General features: G+C 42.6%; 2 protein-coding genes across 4 annotated transcripts in view; both read right to left on the bottom strand.

Moving 5' to 3' along the window:
• The window catches only part of enpp2 (ectonucleotide pyrophosphatase/phosphodiesterase 2), a 64,659-nt gene extending 61,199 nt beyond the window's left edge, over positions 1-3,460 (bottom strand). For all 3 annotated transcript variants that reach the window (XM_079694005.1, XM_079694004.1, XM_079694003.1), the window contains exons 1-2: positions 3,333-3,460; positions 1,094-1,199 (exon numbers count right to left, since the gene is read on the bottom strand). In XM_079694005.1, the coding sequence (XP_079550131.1) occupies positions 1,094-1,199; positions 3,333-3,350 (124 nt within the window). In that variant the 5' untranslated portion in view covers positions 3,351-3,460. The remainder of the gene's footprint in view (positions 1-1,093; positions 1,200-3,332) is intronic.
• A 5,333-nt stretch (positions 3,461-8,793) lies between these two features.
• Positions 8,794-22,772, bottom strand: part of taf2 (TAF2 RNA polymerase II, TATA box binding protein (TBP)-associated factor) — a 28,431-nt gene continuing 14,452 nt past the window's right edge. The window contains exons 16-27 of the mRNA XM_079641490.1: positions 21,853-21,979; positions 21,458-21,583; positions 19,564-19,704; positions 18,902-19,012; positions 16,738-16,931; positions 15,881-16,020; positions 15,356-15,425; positions 14,544-14,653; positions 11,562-11,791; positions 10,237-10,401; positions 10,007-10,109; positions 8,794-9,851 (exon numbers count right to left, since the gene is read on the bottom strand). Coding sequence (XP_079497616.1) covers positions 9,556-9,851; positions 10,007-10,109; positions 10,237-10,401; positions 11,562-11,791; positions 14,544-14,653; positions 15,356-15,425; positions 15,881-16,020; positions 16,738-16,931; positions 18,902-19,012; positions 19,564-19,704; positions 21,458-21,583; positions 21,853-21,979 — 1,813 coding nt within the window. The 3' untranslated portion in view covers positions 8,794-9,555. The remainder of the gene's footprint in view (positions 9,852-10,006; positions 10,110-10,236; positions 10,402-11,561; positions 11,792-14,543; positions 14,654-15,355; positions 15,426-15,880; positions 16,021-16,737; positions 16,932-18,901; positions 19,013-19,563; positions 19,705-21,457; positions 21,584-21,852; positions 21,980-22,772) is intronic.

Below are 22,772 nucleotides of genomic sequence, written 5' to 3' on the forward strand. Positions count from 1 at the left end.
GAGAACACGTTGGAGACGTCGGGCTGCGAATTTCATAGATGGTTTGTTTCAGTTCATTCTTTGGCACATACATAGTCAGACAATTGTAGAACATTTCCATCCTAATTCTATGGAGGTCGGCTTCAGACCGCTCATTCTGTCCAAACAAAAGTCAGAACCTAAAGACATGACTTCAAATCTGTCTGATGGGACAGCCTGGATGTCTCTGAGTTTGGACTGACTGGAGGACAAAACAAGTCATTGTAAGGAGTTTTAGAAACTAATGCAATGATTGATTGACAAATCAAGGAAATAAATTGAAGTTGAGTATAGGCCTACATGATGACAATAATCTCTAGTTGCAGCCCCAAAGGATTTGCGAGACAGAGAAAAGATGTCTGCACAAACTTCTGGTTATTATTCAGACCACGGCCGTCCCTGGCCAACTTGAAAAGTTATATGTTGAAAATGTATATCTCCACGCAAAGTTATATGATGAGGCCCTCTGTTTCGGGAGCGTCGACGGGCGGACGGACGGGGTTGCTAGTGGAGCCTCGCAGCGGCGAAACCGTGCCGCGCCACACTAATTGCGCCGCATAAGCGCATAGGTGCGCCGCATTCTCGGCTCAGTTGAGGCTCCCTCCGCAAGATGAGGCCCCCTCCGCATGATGAGGCCCCCTCCGCGAGGTGAGGCCCCACGCAGTCTGTCGGCCTGTAGGGAGGGACGGCTCTGATTCAGACTGCTTCTTCTTGAACCTCTCCAGAGCTCTGCGATGATAACACTGTTACAGTCAGTGTTGAGTTCACCCCCCCCCCCCCCCCCCCCCCCACAGCTTAAACACATGACAGGAAAGCTTTTCTCTGCTGTACATCTAAAAACTCCAGGTTCTCCAGGTGGAACTAAAGTCTGATTTAAGACTTGATTATATTTCACATCATCTGTAAAGTAACTAAAGGTAGGCTATTAAATAATTGTAGTGGGGTAGAAGTACAAAGTAGCAAAAATGGAAATACTGAAGTATAAGTGTATCTCAACATTTTACTTAAGTACAGTACTTCATACTAAATGTACTTAGGCTAGATACTTCCCACCTCTGCATGGCAGCGTACTCACGCTCAGTCCTGGCTGACGTCCCGTCCTCTCCTGAACGTTTGGGCCGGTCGTACACAAATCCAGAACCCAGGGGGGAGCCACCGAGAACGGACAGGATCCACACACACTGAGAGAGAGACACACACACACACACACACACACACACACACACACACACACACACACACACACACACACACACACACACACACACACACACACACACACAGACATTAGAGCGGCTGCAGAGGCAGAGCACAGAGGAACAACACAAGATCTCACTGATTAGCAGTTTTTCTTCACACACATTGTGGATGTGTGGGTCGATGAATCCTAAAGATAGAGATGATAATAATATTAATAATAACTCCTTACATTTATTATAGCGCTTATGCTCAAAGCGCTTTACAAATACACATTACACACATGTAGCCTAACGGTCATGTACTGTGCACAATACCCACAGAAGCAAATTCATGTGTCTTGCCCAAAGACATAACGGCTTTACAGACGCAGCGGCGGCGGGTTTGGAACTGGTGTTTCACAACGCCCCTTGATCTGATGATCAACGCACAGCCCACTGCGCCACTCCGCCCATCTTCACACCTCGAAGTCATCAAGGCGCTTTACAAGTACACATTACACACATATCATACATACATGTAACGGTCATGTACTGTGGACAGTACCCACAGGAGCAAATTCGGGTGAAGTGTCTTGCCCAAGGACACAACGGCCTGACGCAGTGGCGGCGGGGGCGGGTTTCGTACTAGAGTTCCCCAACGCCACCGTCTGATGAGCAACGCACAGCCCACTGCGCCACTCCGTCCCTTAATGATGGGATATAACTTGTGATAACTCCTACTTTATAAAACATACGTAAACTGTTGTCCAATAACACTGATGTGCAATATGTACGTAGTTTAACATTCTTATTACTACTGCTGCCTCCTTAGTTTGACAATTGTAATACTGGAACAGGGATCTGTAACTATGTGCAGTATTGTAGGCTACCTCTGTTATCTAGCTCTACCACACCACATCCTATGGTACACTTCATTTATTTGATACAAACTGCTGCTGCTGCTTTCTACCCGAATGTGTACTTTGTAAATTGTAATAACTTTTATTTTTTTAATATGATGTGCATGCCCTTTATCTAATAGTGTTTTATTTTGTGTCTCTATCTGCACTTTTGCTCTAACAAATGTCCCCTCTTTGGGACAAATAAAGTCTGATTCTGATTCTAAACATTAGGTGAGCGTCTTCAGTGAAGTCCTGCTCATAGTGAACAGCTTTTACAACACGACTTTGAGTATTTTTAATAAGATTCAAGGCTTTATTGTCATTTGTACATTAGCTACAGTGTATAGATATATCAATGAAAAACGTAGGTCACAGGCTCCTCCAACAGTGCAACATATATATAGGTTATAGACAAATAAAACAGATAAAATAGTGCAAGTAAATAGAAATAAAATAGAAATAGTGCAAGAAGAGTCTATATACAAGTAAATGGAATATGATTTATTAGAGAGGCACCAGTACTATTCTCCATAGAGCTTCCTGTGCTCCTGATGGGTGCCACCATCACATCTAATACCACATCAACAGCATCATGCACAATGTACCTCAACAATACGCTGTCTATATATCTCGGGACGTTTGTAGTTAGAATAAAACGTTTGAATTCTTCTAAAAGGCCTGCGAGCTATTTCTGGATATTAATAATAAGTAACGGAATTGGTTCGGTTTGACTTTCATTTGGTGTGATTATTTCATAATGCTGTGTCTGTTGAAGAACATATGACTCAAAGAGAACACAGTCGGCTCCAAAATAAACCTCATACAAATGTGAAAGTTTGTGAAGCATTAAAACCTAAAAATGGAGACTGAATTATAAAGCTCTTCTTTTATTGGATGTGGTCTAACACAGCTCCTGCTGGCTGCATTTCACGATGACCTGTCAACACCGCTGCCGTGTTTAGTTCAAAGTGAATATGGACCTCCTGCGGCTACATGACAATCACCTTCAGTCGGTTAACGGATCTAGAATGGTTCTGTAAATGCTAAATAGCACGAAGTAAATAGTGTGTATTCCGAAAGAGTTAAGAAACCGGGAACATGCTCTTTGATCACAATGAAAAACTACCAGAACACACGGTGAAATGCGTAAAAGCGCACGGATTTACGCACAGAGATGTCTCCTCTCAGGAGTGACCTGCAGTTAAAAAGGGAAAGACATGAACTCCTACCGTACCAGTTTGTGAAGCAACATGTTCCTGTGTCGGTGAGCGGGTCCGGGCTGTGATGCTGACTCCGGCACCGAGGGACCACCGAGGCGCGAGCAGAGCGAGGAGGAAGTGAGGGGGTGGGGGGAGTTGAGGGTAGGCAGCGGACCCGCTTCTTATTGGTGTTGGGCTGGAGGAGGGATTCAGAGATCTGTAGACACAATTTCATCTCGTGTGTGGGGGGGCTCCGTCTGTCAGCGCCTGTTTGTGTGCCATGCTAAAGGATTGCGGGTCAACCCAGGATAGGCAAGAGAGATAAACAGAACTGTGTGCATAACAGCCCCGAGCAAATCACTCCATCTACGAACAGTACCACCTCTTTCATTTATTTGGTCACTTTATTTTCAAAATATAATGCTACTTAGTTTTGTTTTTTACCATGATGTTTTTTTACTTAATAAAAAAACATGTTTCATTCAATTTGCATTTGTTTTATTTTTTGTTTGAAAGTGTTTATATTATTATTGTTGCTATGTTAACATATATATTTTTTAAAGAAATTAACGACAAATTATTATTGTCCTCCCCAAACACTTCTGTGACTGCACCAACCTCAACATGTTCAAATCACAAATCAGAACGCACCTTTTCAGAACTGCTTTCAATCTGTAAATCATGTTGTGTTTTATATATTTTAAGTGTGTTGTTTTTATTATGTTTTTATGAATTTGTCTTTAAGTTCACAAGAGGTTATCAAAAACCAGAACCAGGTTTATTACTGAGCAGGTTTACAGGGGTTTGCTTTGATGTGTATGGTGCGTGCAGACACACAGAGATATGTTGTAAGAAAAGGAACAAAATAATAAAACTATTATAATAAACTATTAAAAAAACTATTATAACATAACGTAAAAAAAAACGAAGTACAGTATAATAAGACAAAATGTGGGATGTTACGTGGAAAGCTGTGCAGATACAATAATATTTATTATCAGACAATGGAAAAACACACGCGTTGGAAAAATTAAGACAAACGCACATAAGAAGTTTCTCATGAATCTCAGCATGGAGCTCTACAATGAGATAAGACGGCTGCAGGACGAGAACGACAGCGTCTCCCAGCGGAGCACCAAGCTCAGGGACTGGGGGGGGGGGGGGGGGGGGGGAGGAAGAGGGGTCTGCTGCTTCTGCTGCAGATAGAGAGGCTGAGAAATCAGAACTCTGGTGTTAGTGGAGCAGAGCAATCAACTAGTTGCACATAAGAGGACGTTCCTGATGTAACGAGGGCAGACATGGAAAAGTGGAGTCCTAAACGTAACAGGATTAGGTTTTGGTAGAAGAAGAAGAGATGTTGAGTCCATTCAGCCTGCTGAGCCTACTGAGATATCTCAATATGATGTATTATCTTTATGGGCCGAGAAGAAGAAAACTATAGGGGTCGAAGGAAATTGAGAGTTTGGCCTTGACCCAGGGTACAAAAAGTAAGAGGGAAAAACACTGAGTGAAAACACAGAGGAGAAAAATGTGCCTTTCATGGTGAGTCCACATACAGGAGCCATCGTGAAGTCTGCTCACCTGAGGGTCCAAAGAACAACCTGACTCCGAGCAGGATGTTAGCAGTGACCTCAGCAGGTTGACAAACCTGGAAGACGACACAAATGGAAACAGTTGCAGGTCAGAGGAGACGAGCGAGGAGTCAGGAGGTCCCTCAGAGTGAGGACAAAGGCCTTCAATGTTGAGAGCATTAAGACTTTCTCGCCTTTCGATAACTCCTTCGCAATCAGTATCTTTTTGAGTTGGTGGGCTCCCTAAGAACTTGGTGTTATAGCGAGTTTTATTACTGTTTCCGCCATGGCTCTAAACATAAGATTATATATTGCACTTAGTTTAGGCTTCTTTGTATGATTACATGCATGCACTTTAAGAATTCTGAACAAAAATCCCTAACTATTTTAGTTTGATGGCAATAGGAAGGATTTAGTGTCAGTATGGACACGTTTTAGTTGTCAAGCTTGTGAAATGAGGCAAACAAATTCCTTTATCTGATACATGCCAAGTAATAAGGCAAAAACAACATGGAAATATATTCTACGCTTTGTAAGCAGTTTCATCCATCTAAATGTCCAAATATTTGTGCAAAATGTAGTTGTGTATAAATTCTAAGATATAGTTAGCATACCAGAATTGATCAGCTAAAAGTAATGGAATCATCTACTGTAGTTTAAACACTGATGAATACACATGTCTTTCATTATTAATGATGACAGTCTAAAGAAATATTTTACACTCAATACAGACCATCATTGTAGGAAATGATTGTTGATGGACACCATTTTATCCATGTCAATTTATTTGAGCTTTAAAATTGTATATACCTTGTATATCCCAGAAAAACAGTACAATGGTCAATTTCAAACTGTATCAACATTATGCTAAAAGAAATAAATGCACTCATTTGACCCAGGTTTAAACCCAGCCAGCCTCAGTCACATGTTTTGGCTCTGTCCAAAATGGACCCGTTTATGTACTGGTATATTTAAAACCTTTTAGTATGTGTAATACAGCTATAGATGCTAAACCATCGACTGCATTATTTGGCGTGGTCCCACAGGAGACACGAATAACAACTCATCAGGCTGAGGCTGTGGCGTTCTCTAACCTACTTGCTAGACGTCTGATACTCCTTAGTTTGAAGAAGGCTGCACCACCATCTCATAAGCGCTGGGTAGAGGAAGCAATGTTCCATCTTAAACTTGAGCAGCTAAAGCACATTGCCCGGAGCTCTATCCAGAAGTATAATAAGTTCTGGCAACCATTTCTGTCCTATTTTGACATGGAGTTCTCTGCCATTTACCCGTAGACATTTGATAATGAATGATAAGCAACATAAGAAATTATCTCTGCAGAAAGTTACTATGAAGCATGAGATCTGTGGGGTTAATCTTGGTGTCTGCAACAATTAGTTCAGCTTTTTAGTCCCTGGGGGGGGGGTGAGAGTGGGAAAGATGGCTCGCATCATGAATACATTTACATCTGGGTAAACAGGAACATTTGCATTAATATATTAGATGACATTAGATGATCTCGAAACAGGCTGTAGCTCTGGGGTAACCCCTGATGATGGATAAGGTCGTTGCTATGGTGGGGGGGATTGGGTGAAATATTCTCCTGTGGTGTGGATTGGTTACCCACCCGTCTGTGTGGTCTGGTTGAAGAAGGTTAAACTGATCCTGCTGTTACTTTTAGTTTAACAAAGAAAAGGGTTTTAACAGGTTAAGGGACAACTAGCAACACATTGTAACCAGGGAGCCTAAGGCCCTGACACACCAGGCCGAAATCGGCCGTTTTCGTTAGTCGGACGACGAAGCGTGCCCTGTCGCCCAAACTCAATTTGGTTTGTCCCGCACCGTCGGCCGTGACACGCCTTATTTGGCTTTTCATGGCCGACGCACGGCCAATTCAACATGTTGAATCGGCCGTGCGTCGGCCACAGGCAGTCGGACAAAGAAATACCTCTGATTGGCTGTTCAGCTAGCGAATCAGTGCATGAGAAGCAAAACGGTTGTTTGAGAATGTCTTCCACAAGCAACACTCCAATGGCTGATAGCTACGGTACCGCACGAAACATGTTTTTGATGGACGAGAGTGAAAATGGAATGCACACGCTATTTGTTGTTTGTTTACACACATCTTCCGACGCAAACTGAAAACTCATCTCTTTAGACTCCACCTCGAGCGATAAAATTACTAACAAAGCACTTATATACTAATAAAGGGCTGGCTTTCTAAATGCCAGTTGAGTAGCACTTGAAATGTTTGGCTCTATGAAACCTGATGTACTTATATGATTCTGTTTTCTTAAAGGTTGTATCTTCCTGGTCGAATGCACTTATTGTAAGTCGCTTTGGATAAAAGCGTCAGCTAAATGCAATGTAATGTAATGTAATGTAATGTAATGTTTATATCACGTAGTCTGTTCTTCTTCTCTGTCTTCCGGTTGTTGCCTGTTTTTAATGACAAATACACACTACCTCCGCCTGCTGGTAAGGAGGCGGAGGAGGTATTGCCACTCACGCATGCGCAGTTCGTAAGTACTCTGCTGAAGTCTTTGCGGTGTGTTCCAGTGCGACACATACACAAGACGCAGGCGAACACACCGACCTAACAGTCGGCGTCGGCATTGGCGAGTTCTCTGGCGATTTTCGGCGTTGATAGATGTCTGGCCGTCGATGAGCGTCCTGTCGCCCTACTCAGATTGGTGTCTGTGGTCTATGGTCCCGCCCCGTTGTGTCTTTTCAGCCGTGCCGACACCTTCCGCCGTCGATTCAACATGTTGAATCGGGAGGCTGTCGGCCAACGAAATCACTCTGATTGGCTGTTCAGCTAGCGAATCAGTGCATGAAAAGCAAAACGGAAGTGAGGGACCCAAACAAACTATTAAGAAGGCAAATCTGAGATTTCATTTAACTCCAGCTCTCGACACAGGGGGTGATTCTCAATCTCGAGTAAAGCTGCTCCAGAGCCACTATTTCAAGCATGCTACGTCATCGAGTGCCGCCGAAGGACTGTTCCAATGTCCAGCATACTTGGAATTCTAGCGAGCCTGGCGTACTTCGTTTGGAGAAATGTTGAGGCTGCACAGTGTAGTCTCCGCGGTCTTAAAATCCCCACAATGCTTTGCGCACGGACCAATTTCCCCAAATCTGTGGCGGAATATATAAGGCGGGGCCTCTCATATGACGCAGACCTGCACACTTGCTCGCCTGTTCCACTCTTTGTTTTCCGAATGCCAGGAAGGATTCTTGCCTCACTTCTGAAGCAAGTGACTCGGAAGACATGTGCTACCAAGCAAGCGTACTCGACATTGAGAAACTCCCAGGTTCGGGAAAGCCCCATGAGCTTCTCTCGGTTATCACGCAGTCTGTCTTCCGGTTGTTGCCTCTTTTGAATGACGAATACACACTACCGCCGCCTGCTGGTATGGAGTTATTGCCACTCACGCATGCGCAGCTCGTACGTGCTACTTGGCCGTGGGCTGAAGTCTTTGCGGTGTGTTCCAGTGCGACTGTTGGCCAAGACGCAGGAGACACAACAGTCGTGTTCCGTCGGGACGTATTCTTTGGTGTCAGTTTGGTGTGTAGGCCCCTAAAAGGTTGTTACAATTGAAATTATTTTACAGAGGCTTCAGATTGTTACGAATTACATTTGTTGGCAGCAGCATTATTGGTTTGTTTAATTTATGATCCCCAGCTCCAGTTGTCAGCATGTCCTTGGGCAGGATACTCAGTAACCCCTAATAGCTCCCAATGGCCAGCGGTGTGTGAGTGTGTGAGTGTTAGGGTCTCATGATGGCAGCCTCTGCCTCTGTATGAAGGAGTGTGAATGCTGACATTTAAAAGTGTTTTGAGGGGTCATAGCCTTCAGTAGATTATTGTGTTTAACAACTTCTGAAAGTGACTTTGAACAAATGTCAGGAATCTTTACACAATGTTAAGTTTATTTATTTTATTGTTTATTTTGGCGAGTCTGATTCAATAAGAATCAAAATGCTCTAAATGAGGAACATTGAGTTATTCTCAGTGTTCCACTGCTAAGAAACAGAGCCAGAGTAAATGTACTCATACATGGAATCTAGTTAAAACATTCAGGAATACAAAAGCGTCTTTCATTAACAATGATGACAGTCGGGAAAACAAAACATATTTTGAAAAAAACCTACTAGTATAACTTGAGTTTCATTTGTGGACAGGAGATGTTCAGGGCAAACAGGAGATGTCATTAAGATGTTGAAGACAGACGCTGTACTCCACACCCCCGTCATCAATCTCCCCTCAGAGCCTCACTGAAGCCCGGGGCCGAGCTGTGGGATGAGGCACACCAGAGTGGTCTGTCGGGGGGGGGGGGCTGGGGGGGTTGTTGCCTGTTTGTGGAGAGAGGTGTGTGCGGTTGCATGCTTCAGACAGATTGGAAGCAGTGGTGTGTGTGTGTGTGTGTGTGTGTGTGTGTGTGTGTGTGTGTGTGTGTGTGTGTGTGTGTGTGTGTGTGTGTGTGTGTGTTTGTGGCTCTGGAGGGTTTTCCTCTCTCAAACTGACCGCTGAGAAATTGCGTGGTGCCATTGATCTGAGGACTACATCATCCTTTCCTTGTATGCATTGTCCTAATGAGTCTTCCTGTGCATTAACACCACTGAGTGTTGAATATTAAGATAAACTGCCATGTTGTGACTCCGTGCTCAGATGTGTGCAGTTGCCCTCAGTCGGAGAGCGAGGGCGAGTGCAGCGACCTGCCGCTGGCCGGGCTGTTGCTGTAGGCGTGGCCCCCGTCCCCCCTCTCCTTCTCCTTGTCCTTGCTCTCATGTTTGTGCTTGTGCTTGTGCTTGTGTTTGTGCTTCTTCTTCTTCTTCTTGTGCTCATGATGGTGGTGGTGATGGTGGTGGCCGTGCTCCCCACCGTGTTTGGAGGTTGAAGAGGTGGTCTCCTTGGAGAAGGAGGGCACGGGCGTGGCAGGCATGGAGAGCATGGACTGCTCCACTGACGGAGGCTCTTTACCTAAAAACAGGAGGAAGAAAGGTGTGTCACCAGGTGAGTGCCAATTCATTGTTTTTTTAGAATGTGTGTGTGTGTGTGTGTGTGTGTGTGTGTGTGTGTGTGTGTGTGTGTGTGTGTGTGTGTGTGTGTGTGTGTGTGTGTGTGTGTGTGTTCACCTGGTGTAGAGGGTCTCTCTAACAGGTTGAGATGATGGTGAATGAAGGCCTGACTATCATGAACCGTCTCCATATCGATATCTTCATCTTCCATTGTGTTGAACTACAACAAGCAAACTAAACATCATCATCATCATTCATTAACTAATGACCTGAGTAAAGCAGAGAAGAAAATACTTGAGAAGAGTTAAGGAAGTATAAAGTCAGGCATCATGGCAGAGCGGTGTTACCCTGATCTTGAAGCGGCCCCCCCTCCCGTCGTCCTCCTGCGGCTGCAGGATCTGTCCCGGCTCTGGAGGCGAGCCCAGCGGGGTATCAGCCTTCCTCTTCAGGCCCTGGGGGGGCTGGCCCACCCCACACACCCCTAATGAAATCGGGTCAGGCTCTTCATCCACCTGCAGACACAAGCAAACTTCAATAGTGATGCAGGAATAAGTCCTGATACTGAGTCAGCATTTGACCACGTATGGTTCCCTCTCCTTGAAGTCATTTTTTAAAAAACATTTTTATTGGTGCATAAAATTAAATCTGTGGTTGACACATGCTTACGAGATTTTGAGGTCTTGTTCTACAACGTTAAATGTGTTAGTAAATGCCCCACTGCTAAATGTCTGAAGCTCTTGCGTGTCTTAAAAACAGGGGTTGCTCACAAGTGACCAAATGACACTACTAAATGTTATCAAGCTGAACATTAGCCGCGTTTAGCTTAGCGGTGGTGATGCACAGCAAGTTGACCATGATGTAGTTCCTTATATCCTAATGTTAGCTTTTAACTTCTGCTGATTGTGTTTATGCATCAAAAATAATAGAGCGGAGAACATTATCCTGAAGAATAAAATGTGTATCAAAAATGTGTGTACGCCAAAGATCTTATTTTCTGCAATATACCAAAGTCCAATGGAATAATCCCATTACTTTTTGTCGAAGGAGGCCTTGCGATGCTAACTTCGGGATCGACCTACACAAATGTATCATCATTATATCACTCTATATTTAGATTTTTTTTTTACTTATAGTCCTTTATAGAAATCTAACTTAATAAAGAGATGAATGTACAACAAAAGTCAATCGTTTATACGAAACCACTAAGCAGAATACTGAAATGCTAATGCCTCCATGTCAGACTTGTGCTGATAACTCTCTCGCTATCAGCGATGTCTTACAAGACAAAGTGCTCTTAACTGTGATTCTGGGTACAGTGGTGACCCAATGGGAATGCTGTATAGCCAAATACTGTTGGCAGGACTCTAGTAACCATAATTACATCGAAGTGAACAGATTTATTGAAGGCTTTGCTGACTATCTTTGTGCCATCTGAAATGTTTTATGCTGCATTACTAAATCAAAATGGAGGGAGACCACCAGGCAGTTGCTGATTACATCACCATTAGCTGCTGCTGATGTAGTGTGTCTTTGACTAGTGTGTTTGTTGGCTGTAACTACACAATTTAAAGTCAAAATACAAATTCGACCTGTCAAGAAATGTGAAATGTAGTTCAGTCAGTATTTCTTAAAGTGCAGTTTCCATAATACTAAAGTAAATGAGCCCACTTACAGCTATGTAGCTCATGCCAACACCATGGATGCCTATACTGGCCGCGGTGTCCATCACTGGGGCCCCCCCCAACTCAGGCTTGATGGTAGGGTTCAGGACAGCTTTCTTCTCCTTCAGGTTGAGCACGAGGCCCAGCTCCGGAAGGGGCAGGCAGGAGGGGCGGGTCAGACCAAACAGCGTGTAGTAGAGGTTCACTGCATCACAGCGCAGCCGCCAGTCATGGGACGTACCTGAGGACAGGGGGGGGGGGGGGAGACAGACAACAAAAGGCAAAGCTGGTTAAATCAAATAAAGATAGAAACACCCAGTAAATGCTCTTCGTGTCCCCCTTGTACTACTACTACTACTACTACTAATAATAATAATAATAATAATAATACATGGGACTTGTATAGCGCTTTTCAGGAAACTCAAAGACGCTTTGACAGAGAATTAAAAAAAAAGAAAAACAAAGAAATACATAAAAGAGATAAGCAAAAAATAGGGAGGGGAGGGGGTGGTCAGTGGTTGAATGCGGTGTTGAACAGGTGGGTTTTGAGTGATGTTTTGAATGCTGTGAGGGAGGAAGAATCTCTGATGGATTGGGGTAGTGAGTTCCAGAGGGTGGGTGCAGCAACGGAGAAGGCTCTGACCATACTTTAGTTTAAAGCTTTACTTTATAAGAGGCTCCATTATGCTTTCTGAGGTGTTCCCTTTCCTGTAGTGTTCTATAGGTTTCTGTGCATGTAAATGGTCTGCAAAGGCTAAAATCCCTCTGTTCCTCCAGAGGGACTTTCTCCCCCACACACACCCCCCCCCTGGTGAGAGGGTTAGTACACTTCAACCGCACAGTTCATTCAACACTCCCTAAGAGACAATGAGAACTAAATACAGGATGATTGAGAGCTAAATGCATCATTTGAGTAGTGTTGAGTTGGGATGATTTAACACTAAATATTGCTGAAGCGGACAATCCTAAAGCCAAGCGCCTACAATGGTTGGGGGGGGGCACTGTGGCTTTAGAAGAGGGTAAAAGGAGTTTGTGTTCTTACAGGCCTGACCTTCAGCTGCTGAAACATCATCCTGTGTGAGTGTGTGTGTGTTTAACATGTGGGGGTCTGTGGGTTTAGGGGGGGCGAGGAATAAAACAACCAACACATTTTCATAACATAGTATTTAAGGTGACCACACTCTGTGCGGCCAGTGTAAATACATAGTGACCAGTCAGGCTCTCCAACAGACACACACACGGACTGTCCGGCAAACAAAAGTTCACTGGAAATAATTAGCATCATATTTTCATTCATTCCTTAAGCTTGTAAGGCAAATAACATGCTGCAATAAGAGCTCAATGGGCTTCAGAAATATGGAATTGTTAACAGATACTTGTATTTGGGTTTTGAAACGGTGTGTATTTGGATTGGCAGACTGAAGCGTTATGGCCTGGCTGGCTAGCTGAAACACATAGGACCCCCTGGAAGAGAAATAATGAAACCTGAGGACACAATAGGAGGCAGAGCTGTGTGCGTACATGGTGGAGGCACTGCAACAAGCAGACCCTAACATTGTTCACTTCATTACTGGAATATACCAGATAATGTAAAAAAGAAGACAGGAAGACAAATATTTCATATGAAACACACACCGTTCAACAGTTGCTAGTGCTAATGTTTGTCGGGGTTAAAGTGAGTCTATGCATTTACTATACAAACGCTACACTAACGCATTGTGAGTGCATGGCTCCCATCAACATTTTATAAAATCAAAGCCACATTGAATTTGACGTTATTGCGGTCGGTAAACAACAATTTGGTGTGTTACAGCCACCTTTTCGACTGGAGTGTGGCGCAGTATATTGGCCGATAAACAAAATAATAATAAATAAAAAACAGAAATAATTTCTCTTATTTATAGAGTGGTGCATGAGTCCTAGCACCCTGAAAAGATTCAGCATTCTACCACATCCGGTACCCTTGTCACAAGTCAAATGTTCGTGTTTTCGGTTAGGTGCCTGAAACAAGGTTAATACAAGCTGAAGATATTTTTACGTTTTATTCTACGACGTTAAATACTAAATGGGACTAACTTACTTCTGGAGATTGAATTGATATGTTAAGACTATGTTAAGTTGTGTTTATACGTGGAGATTAATAAAACTTAAGTATCATAAACGTGTTTGCCAAAGATCTTGTTTTCTGCAATATTCCGAGTTCATTGAAAATCCCATTGGCTGTGTATAGTCCAGAGGGGGGTCTGCCTTTTCTATGGAGACTGTGATTTATTCCTTTGTCCTGTTCTCAGAGAGCTACTACTAACGTCTATTTCACAGTGATAAAGCCAACGGGGCTTTCTAAAAATGTCTAAGAAGCTTTTAGAAAATCTGCTTTAGATGAAGTGCATTACAACTAAATCTGGAAGGGATGTTTTTTGATTGATTCAGAAATTATTTATTTTAAGGTCACTTACTAACACACTGCCTTCTCTTTAGGGAGGAATCATTCTATTTCAAATGCAATTACTGGATATATGTGCCGGAAGAAACCAAAGAAAAACATGTGGCTAGATAAAATGTTATACTTCTGTTGCATGGTGCTCTTACAAGAAAAGAGTGAACATGCATGAATTCAAATCTCAACAGTGTAGTGGCTCAAATCTGTTGGTCATTCGATGCAGTTTAGATTCAGTTATGATGTGCTCAGTTAAACCATTTCCTCAAACCTAATCACACATGATTGAGTTGACCTCTTTCGTTTCATTAAAAAGTAATGCTTGGGTCAAGTGTCACCGCTAAGATTAAAATGTACCGGACAAATGGAAAAATGTTCCGTCAAGAAGTATCTCTATTTATTATTGAGCTTGAAAACAATTGATAAATTAAGCTATAGGAAAAGGAAGACATCATCAAGGCATATAGATATATACTTCATTTCAATTCTTATTGAGAAGCCTGCATAACAACAAAGCGCTGCCAGGGGACTAGTGCTGTATGCGTGCGTGTCTCACCTGAGTTCATAAGTTTCCAGAGCTGGTCGACCAGCGCTTCGTTACACAGAGCCGAGTCTGTGCTCTTGGTGAAAGGTGGATTCTTGCAGAGCATCCCAAGTATCTTATGTCTGATTGGACATAAAAAAAACAGGAAGATGATCATCCACGTTTTCTGTTGGTCTGTAGGCTATACAATAATTTAGCAGGACCTACAATGTTTCTTTAACAGTAGGGGAGGCTGGTCATGCATGGTCACTTATGCAGTTGGTAGAATAAACTATAGGCAGATAAATGTAACACACATGTGTCTGCTTCAGAAAGGGGTTGCATATAGTTGTAACGACAGAGGCAGCAGAGCCTTTCCCTTTCCCCTTAATAAAGGGTAGGTTTTCATGCCAATCTTAAAACATTCCTGACATACCCATATGGACATTGAAAGGGTCTTTGGTTGTAAAGACATTCTTTCCTAAAGCAATTTCAGCCCTGCTCTATGCACTGCAAAGTTCTGGCAAAGCTAACATGACGCTCAGCAGTTTGAGAGAAATCTGCAGGTCATCTTTAAGATTCATGAGTATGAGGGTCTGTCTGTGTGCTTCCGTTCACGCTGAGCCGCAAGCAGAAGGGGCAAAGTGGAATCTCGCTCTCTGTGTCCACACTTGATTTGTCTTACTCAGACTGCTAATATCATGTCAACTGATATTTACACTATCATCAGTGTTTGTTGTATTTAATAATGACAAATAAACCAAGAAAAAACCATTGAGGTAAGGACACTGTTCTCAAAGTGCAAAGTGTACACATGGTTGTGTGTTGTGTGTGTGAATATGTACCTGACGTAATGAGCCGGCTCGTTCTGCACCATGTTGAGCAGCCACTGCAGCTCTGCTGAGCTCCTCTCCACTGCAGGACAGAGAAACAAACAGAGGCTGAACCCACAGACATGTTGCAATGAAATAACTCCTTAAGATCCTGAAAATGTGTCAGATAAAATACAAATGTGACAAAAACCTTCAAATATCAGGTCTTATTATATATATCACATGGTGTTTGACATTTTATTGTACCCTTGATGGCATTTACATTTGAGATTCGTGTCAACAAAACCTATCAGTGCAGCATACCTTAGAATATGACTACATTTTTCTAAGTATAAAATGTGTCGCAATCCTATTTTTGGGCTAAAATCCGATTCATCGTGTAATGAATAGAATCTGGATGATTCTGATGAGTGTTTGTGTGATACAGATCCTATGAATGAGCATGCAGACAAATCTATTCTTGTATATGCGGATCTCAAGTAACCTGACAACTAGATCAACAACAATGCAGAAGAAGCACGTGTCATAATGTCCAACCTCGAGTGTAGTCCACCAGAGCCTCCAGTGCAGCGACGCGAACGTCTACAAAGTGTCCGTACTCTGCGTAGGACTTGAAGAGCGACGCATCACTGGGAATGTGTCCATTCTTCTGCAGCTCTCGGATCGCATTCAGACAGCTGGAGAGGAGGGGGAGAAGAACACGAGGGGTATTCCAGTTGTGTGTGAAATGAATGCTAGAAGACAGCTAATAAAAGGAAATTGCACAGTTATTTGTTGCTTTTGGATATATTATTTTAAAAAAGTACATTACCATTACATTTTTATACTTTATTATTATATGGTGGTATTTTTATTATAAAACTATACACCTATCGATTGTTGTGACTCCCTGTCTCTTTCCTCCAATCTTAAACTTGGATATGCAATGGGAATCATTTAGAAGTGAGTCTATTTTTAACTAAAGCCATGATCCCTTTTTCTCTAATTATGGTTGTGATATTGTGTTTTTTGCTCAACAACATGGGTCTACACTCTTGCACACATTACTGCATGCAGCACTGTATTAATATTCATTTTAGAAACTCTTACATTTTAAGTAAAGGCTAAACTTAAGACTCTCTGACATTGGAAGCCCAAAAGACCTTAACCCACCATAGCACACCTTATTTTGTGGCAGATAATCAGAGTCGCCAGTGTCTTATTAAATTGAAGCAAATATTTAAATAAAACCTAAGAACACTGCCTATGCCAACATGGACTGATATTACTTTACTATGCTTAGTAGTACCAACATTTTGTATAAGTTTAACAAATGAGATAAATAATCTGCCAGGACAAACACATGTTTCAGGAGATCATCAGTGGAACATAGAGACCAACACTCCGCTTCTAACCTGACAGTGATGGTGTTCCTGAAGCTCGGCAGCAGCTTCTCCATGTTCAGGAACCGTGTGATCTCCTCCAAGATGAGACGCACGTCAGCATTCAGATTGTCCACGGTGCGCACCTCGTTGCTGATGCTTATGGCCGGGGTCAGGGAGTTGGTCAGGGCTTCAATCAGCTCTGCACGGTAGTAGTTATCTGAGAACTGATGACACGCAAGAAGGGGGGGTCAGTACTGACATTGCAGAGTACTGGGATGACCACATGCAGTCAGCGTCTAACCAGAAGTGCAAGAGAAGCAGTGAAGTGCAGTGTAATGTATATGTAGAGTTTAACTATATCAAAGAGACAGATATTTAAAGCTTAAGCATATATAGTATGAACAGTATTAATACGTATAAACACTATGAACATATGAAATATAGACAGTATAATAAATATGTATACACTTTGAACAACTTATTTGAATAAATACACTATCTCAACTGCTCGTTAACACAAATATCTAATCAGCCAATCACATGGCAGCAACCTAATGCATTTAAGCATGAAGACATGGTCAAGACGACCTGGTGAAGTTCAAACAGAGCATCAGAACGGGGAAGAAAGGGGATTTAAGTGACTTTGAACCTGGCATGGTTGTTGGTGCCAGACGGCTGGTCTGAGTATTTCAGAAACTGCTGATCTACTGGGAATTTCACAACCATCTCTAGGGTTTACAGAGAATGGTCCGAAAAAGGGAAAACATCCAGTGAGCGGCAGTTCTCTGGGAGAAAACGCCTCATTGAGGCCAGAGATCAGAGGAGAATGGCCAGACTAGTGCAAGATGATAGAAAAGCTACAGTAACTCAAGCTAGAACATTTCGAGAAATGTTGACTGTGTGACTGAAACTAGGGTGCGCGTCCCGATGCTAACATTACCCCCGCTGAGTAAGTATTAATAGCATTAGTTGTATTGTTAAGGTACAACAAAGAATATCCATTAATTGTGGCTCACCTTTAGCTGACTGTTTTAACTGTTTATCAATGACATTTTTAGATTCTTGTACCACATTCCTGCATCGTTTCTGAACATGTTTAGATCACAACTGGATTTAGTTAACGACCGACAGGTGTGTTCAAAGATCAAAGCGTTTTCACAGCAACGCCCTGCCAGTGAACGAGAGACAGCGTGTCAGAGAATGTATTGACAATATACATGTCATGCATTATTGCTTCTAAGTAAAAAACTGTAACTTCAATCAGCTAAGTATCCTACCCAGAGTATTGAGGATACCAGATGAACACACCTGATGACTCTCGTGTTTGCTATGTGTGTAAGTCTGTTTGATTAAATGAGCATATCGGTGCGGCCGTGACAATTTTCCCTACATTATGATCACCTAATTATGTATGAAGAGTAAAAATGGTGGCCAGCCAAGCAATAGTTGGAAAAAAACCTCTTTAGATTTTACAGCTCCTCTCCCATCTAGCCGTGATGTCACCACTCTAAGTCTTAACCAGCTCTCCCATAGACACCCATTATGAAACATGAAACATTGTGACATTTTCACAAAACGTAAGCTCCGAGTATGAGAACCATACTAGCTATCCAAAAATATCCAATTAGTCTAATAAAGTCCATAGTCTCGAGAACCGTTTAAACTTGCAATCTTTGTTCTACGTTAAAGTATGCAGAATCTGTATGGGGCGAAAGTTGGGTGTTTTTGAGCTCTGTTCAAATGGATTTCCCATTCATTCCTATGGGGCAAATGATCGCAGTGTTCTGCGATTTGCGTGAAAACAGCTAGGCGAATCTCTTATAAAAGACATAGCAACCCGATCCCGGTCATTCCGTACGTTTTGATATGTTTTTTGTGTGTTTCGTGTCAACGCTGCCAGACGAGTAGCATTACAACATTTGTGGCGGAAGAAGGAGAATAAGATGAGATAAGTATGTTGAATATTATACAGTGTGTGGCTTTGCCAGTCACACAGAATAACCACTAGTTACAACCAAAGTATGCAGAAGACCATCTCTGAACCACAACACGTGGAACCCGAAGCAGAGGGGCTACAGCAGCAGAAGACCACACCGGGTGCCCCTACTGTCAGATAAGAACAGGATACTGAGGCTACAATTTGCACAGGCACAACAATAAAACATTTGGAGTGTGTGTGACAGGGCATCTATACTTTGTTTTTTCTGTTGTCGTTGTACTTGATCAGGTCCAGGATGAAGTTGAGCACATCTTTGGGACAGAGGTTCTGGACATCTCTGAGTAACGCCATGGCAACAGGCATCGTCTGACATCGGAGAAAAAGACAACAGTACAATCATGATCATGTTTGCAACAAAAAAGATGGAGACATTTTTTATAGCTAAATGTTACTGCTGAAAACCTTTACTGTGCTTGCACATGGCATTGTAAGTGGAGCCTAATACTGGAATTTGTAAAATGTGATTGTTCTGTAATTGTACCAAAATAGGTTCACTGAAAAACAAAAAATTAAACGTTGAAATAAATGTATTTTGTCAACAAAGTTCACATTACTGTATTAGTTTAGTTGAAGGCAATAGTATTAAGTTGAACCTAATGTATTTTTGTTACACCTTTTTTAAGTGTGGGACATAATACTGCTGAAACATCAATGAGTCAGGGCTCTCTGGTGGATAATACAACAAATAGACACAAAATATATTTAAAAACATTTACGGTATTTCTGCACTGAAATGTATTGTATTGTAAATGTATGTATACTAAAATAAGCTGAAGCTATGCCTGGGATAGCGTCCAGGACTACAGTGTTTTGACACAGTTAATGGACCTATAAGAGTTTTGCATTGTATGTATTACCTTTTGCAGGAAGTACGTCTGAAAGCTGATGAAGTGGTTGGTCTTGACGATGTTGGGGCAGCTCTTACAGCAGAACATTCTGGTAAACAGGGACTTCATAGCTGGGGGGCCCTGCCACGTGCTCACCATGGCATTGGCTATCTGCAAGGTTTACATATGCACATGAGAACAGGAGAAGGCAGCTCTTTTTCAAAGCTTGTGTCTGCTGTCACCACATTAAAATAACTGCCAACTGAAACATACAAGAGTTCTGCAAAGCATGTACAATGTACCCAGATGTATATTCTTAACTCTCAGGAGCTATTGGCAGACAAATAACTCATTTAAGAATGTTTTACTTTTATAACAATGTCCTTTCTGTCCATTATAATTGCTGTGGTGGGAACAGAAGCCCACAGTGAAAGTGTACACACGAGAGGTTTCCACAGGCATGAAGACCAGCGGCTCCAGTGGTCTTTGGGTTCCAACAGGATATTGGGGAATTTATGTTAATGTAGTAATATAGGACCAAGGGTCACTGACACAGGATGTTGTCATTTGGTAAGGCAAATAAAGGCATGCTCACCGGAATGTTGTTGTATGTGCGTGTGCACGCATTCACGAACATACTTGTGTTTGTGTGAATATTAAACATGTGCATGCATTCTTTCGTTTTATGTCCCCCCAAATGTTCAACCCCACGCTGTTCCTTTATCCTCCCCACAATTTCTATCAATAACAAGCAATTTTATGCCATACCACCAATCATAACGCAGCAAAATCCATCTGAGGTCAGTTATATTTCACGTTTGTGGTCAGTGTGTGTATGTTAGTATGTGAATGTGTGTGTATGAGCTTTTATGTAAGTCAGCGTGTGAAGTATAAACCAAAGGCCATTACGATGGAGACTGTTGGGGGTTCTGTGGCCAATCACAGCACCTTAATGAAGGTAGTGAAGTGCCATTTCAACCTCCACTCAGTTTATCATGTTGCGAAAATATTGGTTCTGGTGGAACCTGAGAGGCGGATATCCAGTGGGGTTAAAGATAGAAAAGACTAAATCCAGAGAATAGAGAATTTCCTGCAGTCTCAGAACAGGATTATACAGCCAACAGGACAGGGAGGGTTGAACTAGTGGGTTTTGGTCAAATATTGTTATCAAAATAACAAGTGAGGGAGCGATGAGGAGGATGGATATGGTTAACACAGTGTCCCCTTTATTTGAAATGACAAGTGTAAAAAAAAGAGCAAACTATTAGAGCATGCTGCTTTCAGAGTCTTTCTCGAGCTATAAACTGAACTTGTATTCTCCCTTCTGTGCCTCTTTCATGCATCCCTCGCCTAACACACATTCATTCACATCTCCACCCTAGGCCTTCTTCACCCTTCTTGTTTCCTCATATTCTTTCAGGGACCCACATTACTACTTATTTCTCCTCATCCCATCTCACTCCATATTTGCAAAGTTGAAGCTTCTCTCTTCTGCTCAGTTAGGGCATTTCTATGGAAGCCCAGTATCTCAGTTAAATGACATTGTGACCTATCGTGGGTCATCATGCTCCCAATATAAATCCATTGATCCTGCTGACAGGCGACACCACTGACTAACTTACCTTCTACTCTTACTAAATGTAATCTGTTTGGACTAAACTACAGTGAATGTAAAAGTGAAAATCTTAAACCCAATCAGTCATGCTTTACCCACTGCAGAAGGGCTGAAGCATGTCCTTGATACCCACAATGGATCTGCCTGAACACTTAACTCTTTGCACCATATACGAGTAACTAATTCCAGTTACTAGCTTTCATTCAACACTTTCCTACCTTAGCCTAGCTTATGCTGCTATATTTAGTCAAAAACACTGCTCAAACTACAATTCACAAAACCCATTGACACATACTGGCAGACACATACCTTGGCCAAACAGAAGCAGGCCTGCATGCGGACTTTGTAGAAACACTGTTCCTGCTCCAGGATGTCCGTCAGAGCCAGTCTGGAGGCAGGAGTTGGGAACTTCTCCAAAGCTGAGATGGCCTCCTCCTAAGAGAGAGAAAAGGTACATGCTCCGTCAGTGACAGTAGGCTCAACATGAAAAGCTGCTACCAACATGTTGCTTGGAGTAAGGAGAGATAAATGGGACTGATAAGTCTTGCCATTCAATTTTTTTTAACCAACTAGGATGTGGTTCCAAATTAGAACCTGCTTTCAGAAGCTATCACTGAAAGCACCAATCAGGGATGTGGTGTCTTAGCAGAAAAAAAAGAAGATCTAACTGCAGAGTGATATGGTGAAGCCATAAGAAAACCCACCTGTGCAACTACATCCCTTTCATAGCGCAGCTGATACTGCCACATGAAGTCAGCCTGCTCAAACTCCACCTTCCTCAGGATGGACATGTCCGGGTCGATCCGGATCCAGAGGAGAGGAGAGTCAGCACTGCAGACGTTACAAGAGAGAGACACATTGAGGGGAAGTTCAAACAAAAGTAAGAAAAGTCAACTCCAACAGGGAGCAAAAATTAGTTGCTGATCATAGATCCATCTTTAACTTTAAAATGTCATCCTGAAGAGGTTTCCATAGCAGTCATATCAAGAGTCAAGGCTTTTATTGTCATTCGAATATAGCTACAGTGTAGTTATGTCGATGAAAATCTTAGGTCCCAGGCTCCTCAAACCGTGCAACACAATAAAACAGATTAAATAGTGCAAGTAATACAATAAAATAGAATAGAAGTAGTGCCATAAGACTCAAGTGATACATCATTTGTAAGTTGCAAACAGGTGAATGTTATGGATGTTCTTAGTTCAGGTGTCTTATTGCCTGTGGGATGAAACTGTCCCTGAGTCTGGTGGTTTTAGTCCGGATGCTGCGGTAACGCCTGCCAGACGGCAGCAGACAGAACAGTTTGTGGCTGGGGTGATGGGGGTCTTTGATAATCTGGAGGGATTTCTTTCTGAGGCGCTGGGAGTAAAGGTCCTCCATGGATGGCAGCTCCATCCTGGTGATGTTCTGTGCAGTTTTCACCACCCTCTGTAAAGCCTTACGATTGGGGGCGGTGCAGCTGCCGTACCAGGCCGTGATGCAGCCATTCAGGATGCTCTCTATGGTGCACCTGTAGAAGTTGCAGAGTATCCTGGAATCCATGTTGAACCTCCTCAGCCTGCGGAGGAAGAAGAGCCGCTGTCGAGCTCTTTTGGTGATGGTGATGGTGTGAAGAGTCCATGTCAGG

This window comes from Notothenia rossii (assembly GCF_949606895.1).
Source record: "Notothenia rossii genome assembly, chromosome: 7".
Taxonomy (NCBI): Eukaryota; Metazoa; Chordata; class Actinopteri; order Perciformes; family Nototheniidae; genus Notothenia; species Notothenia rossii.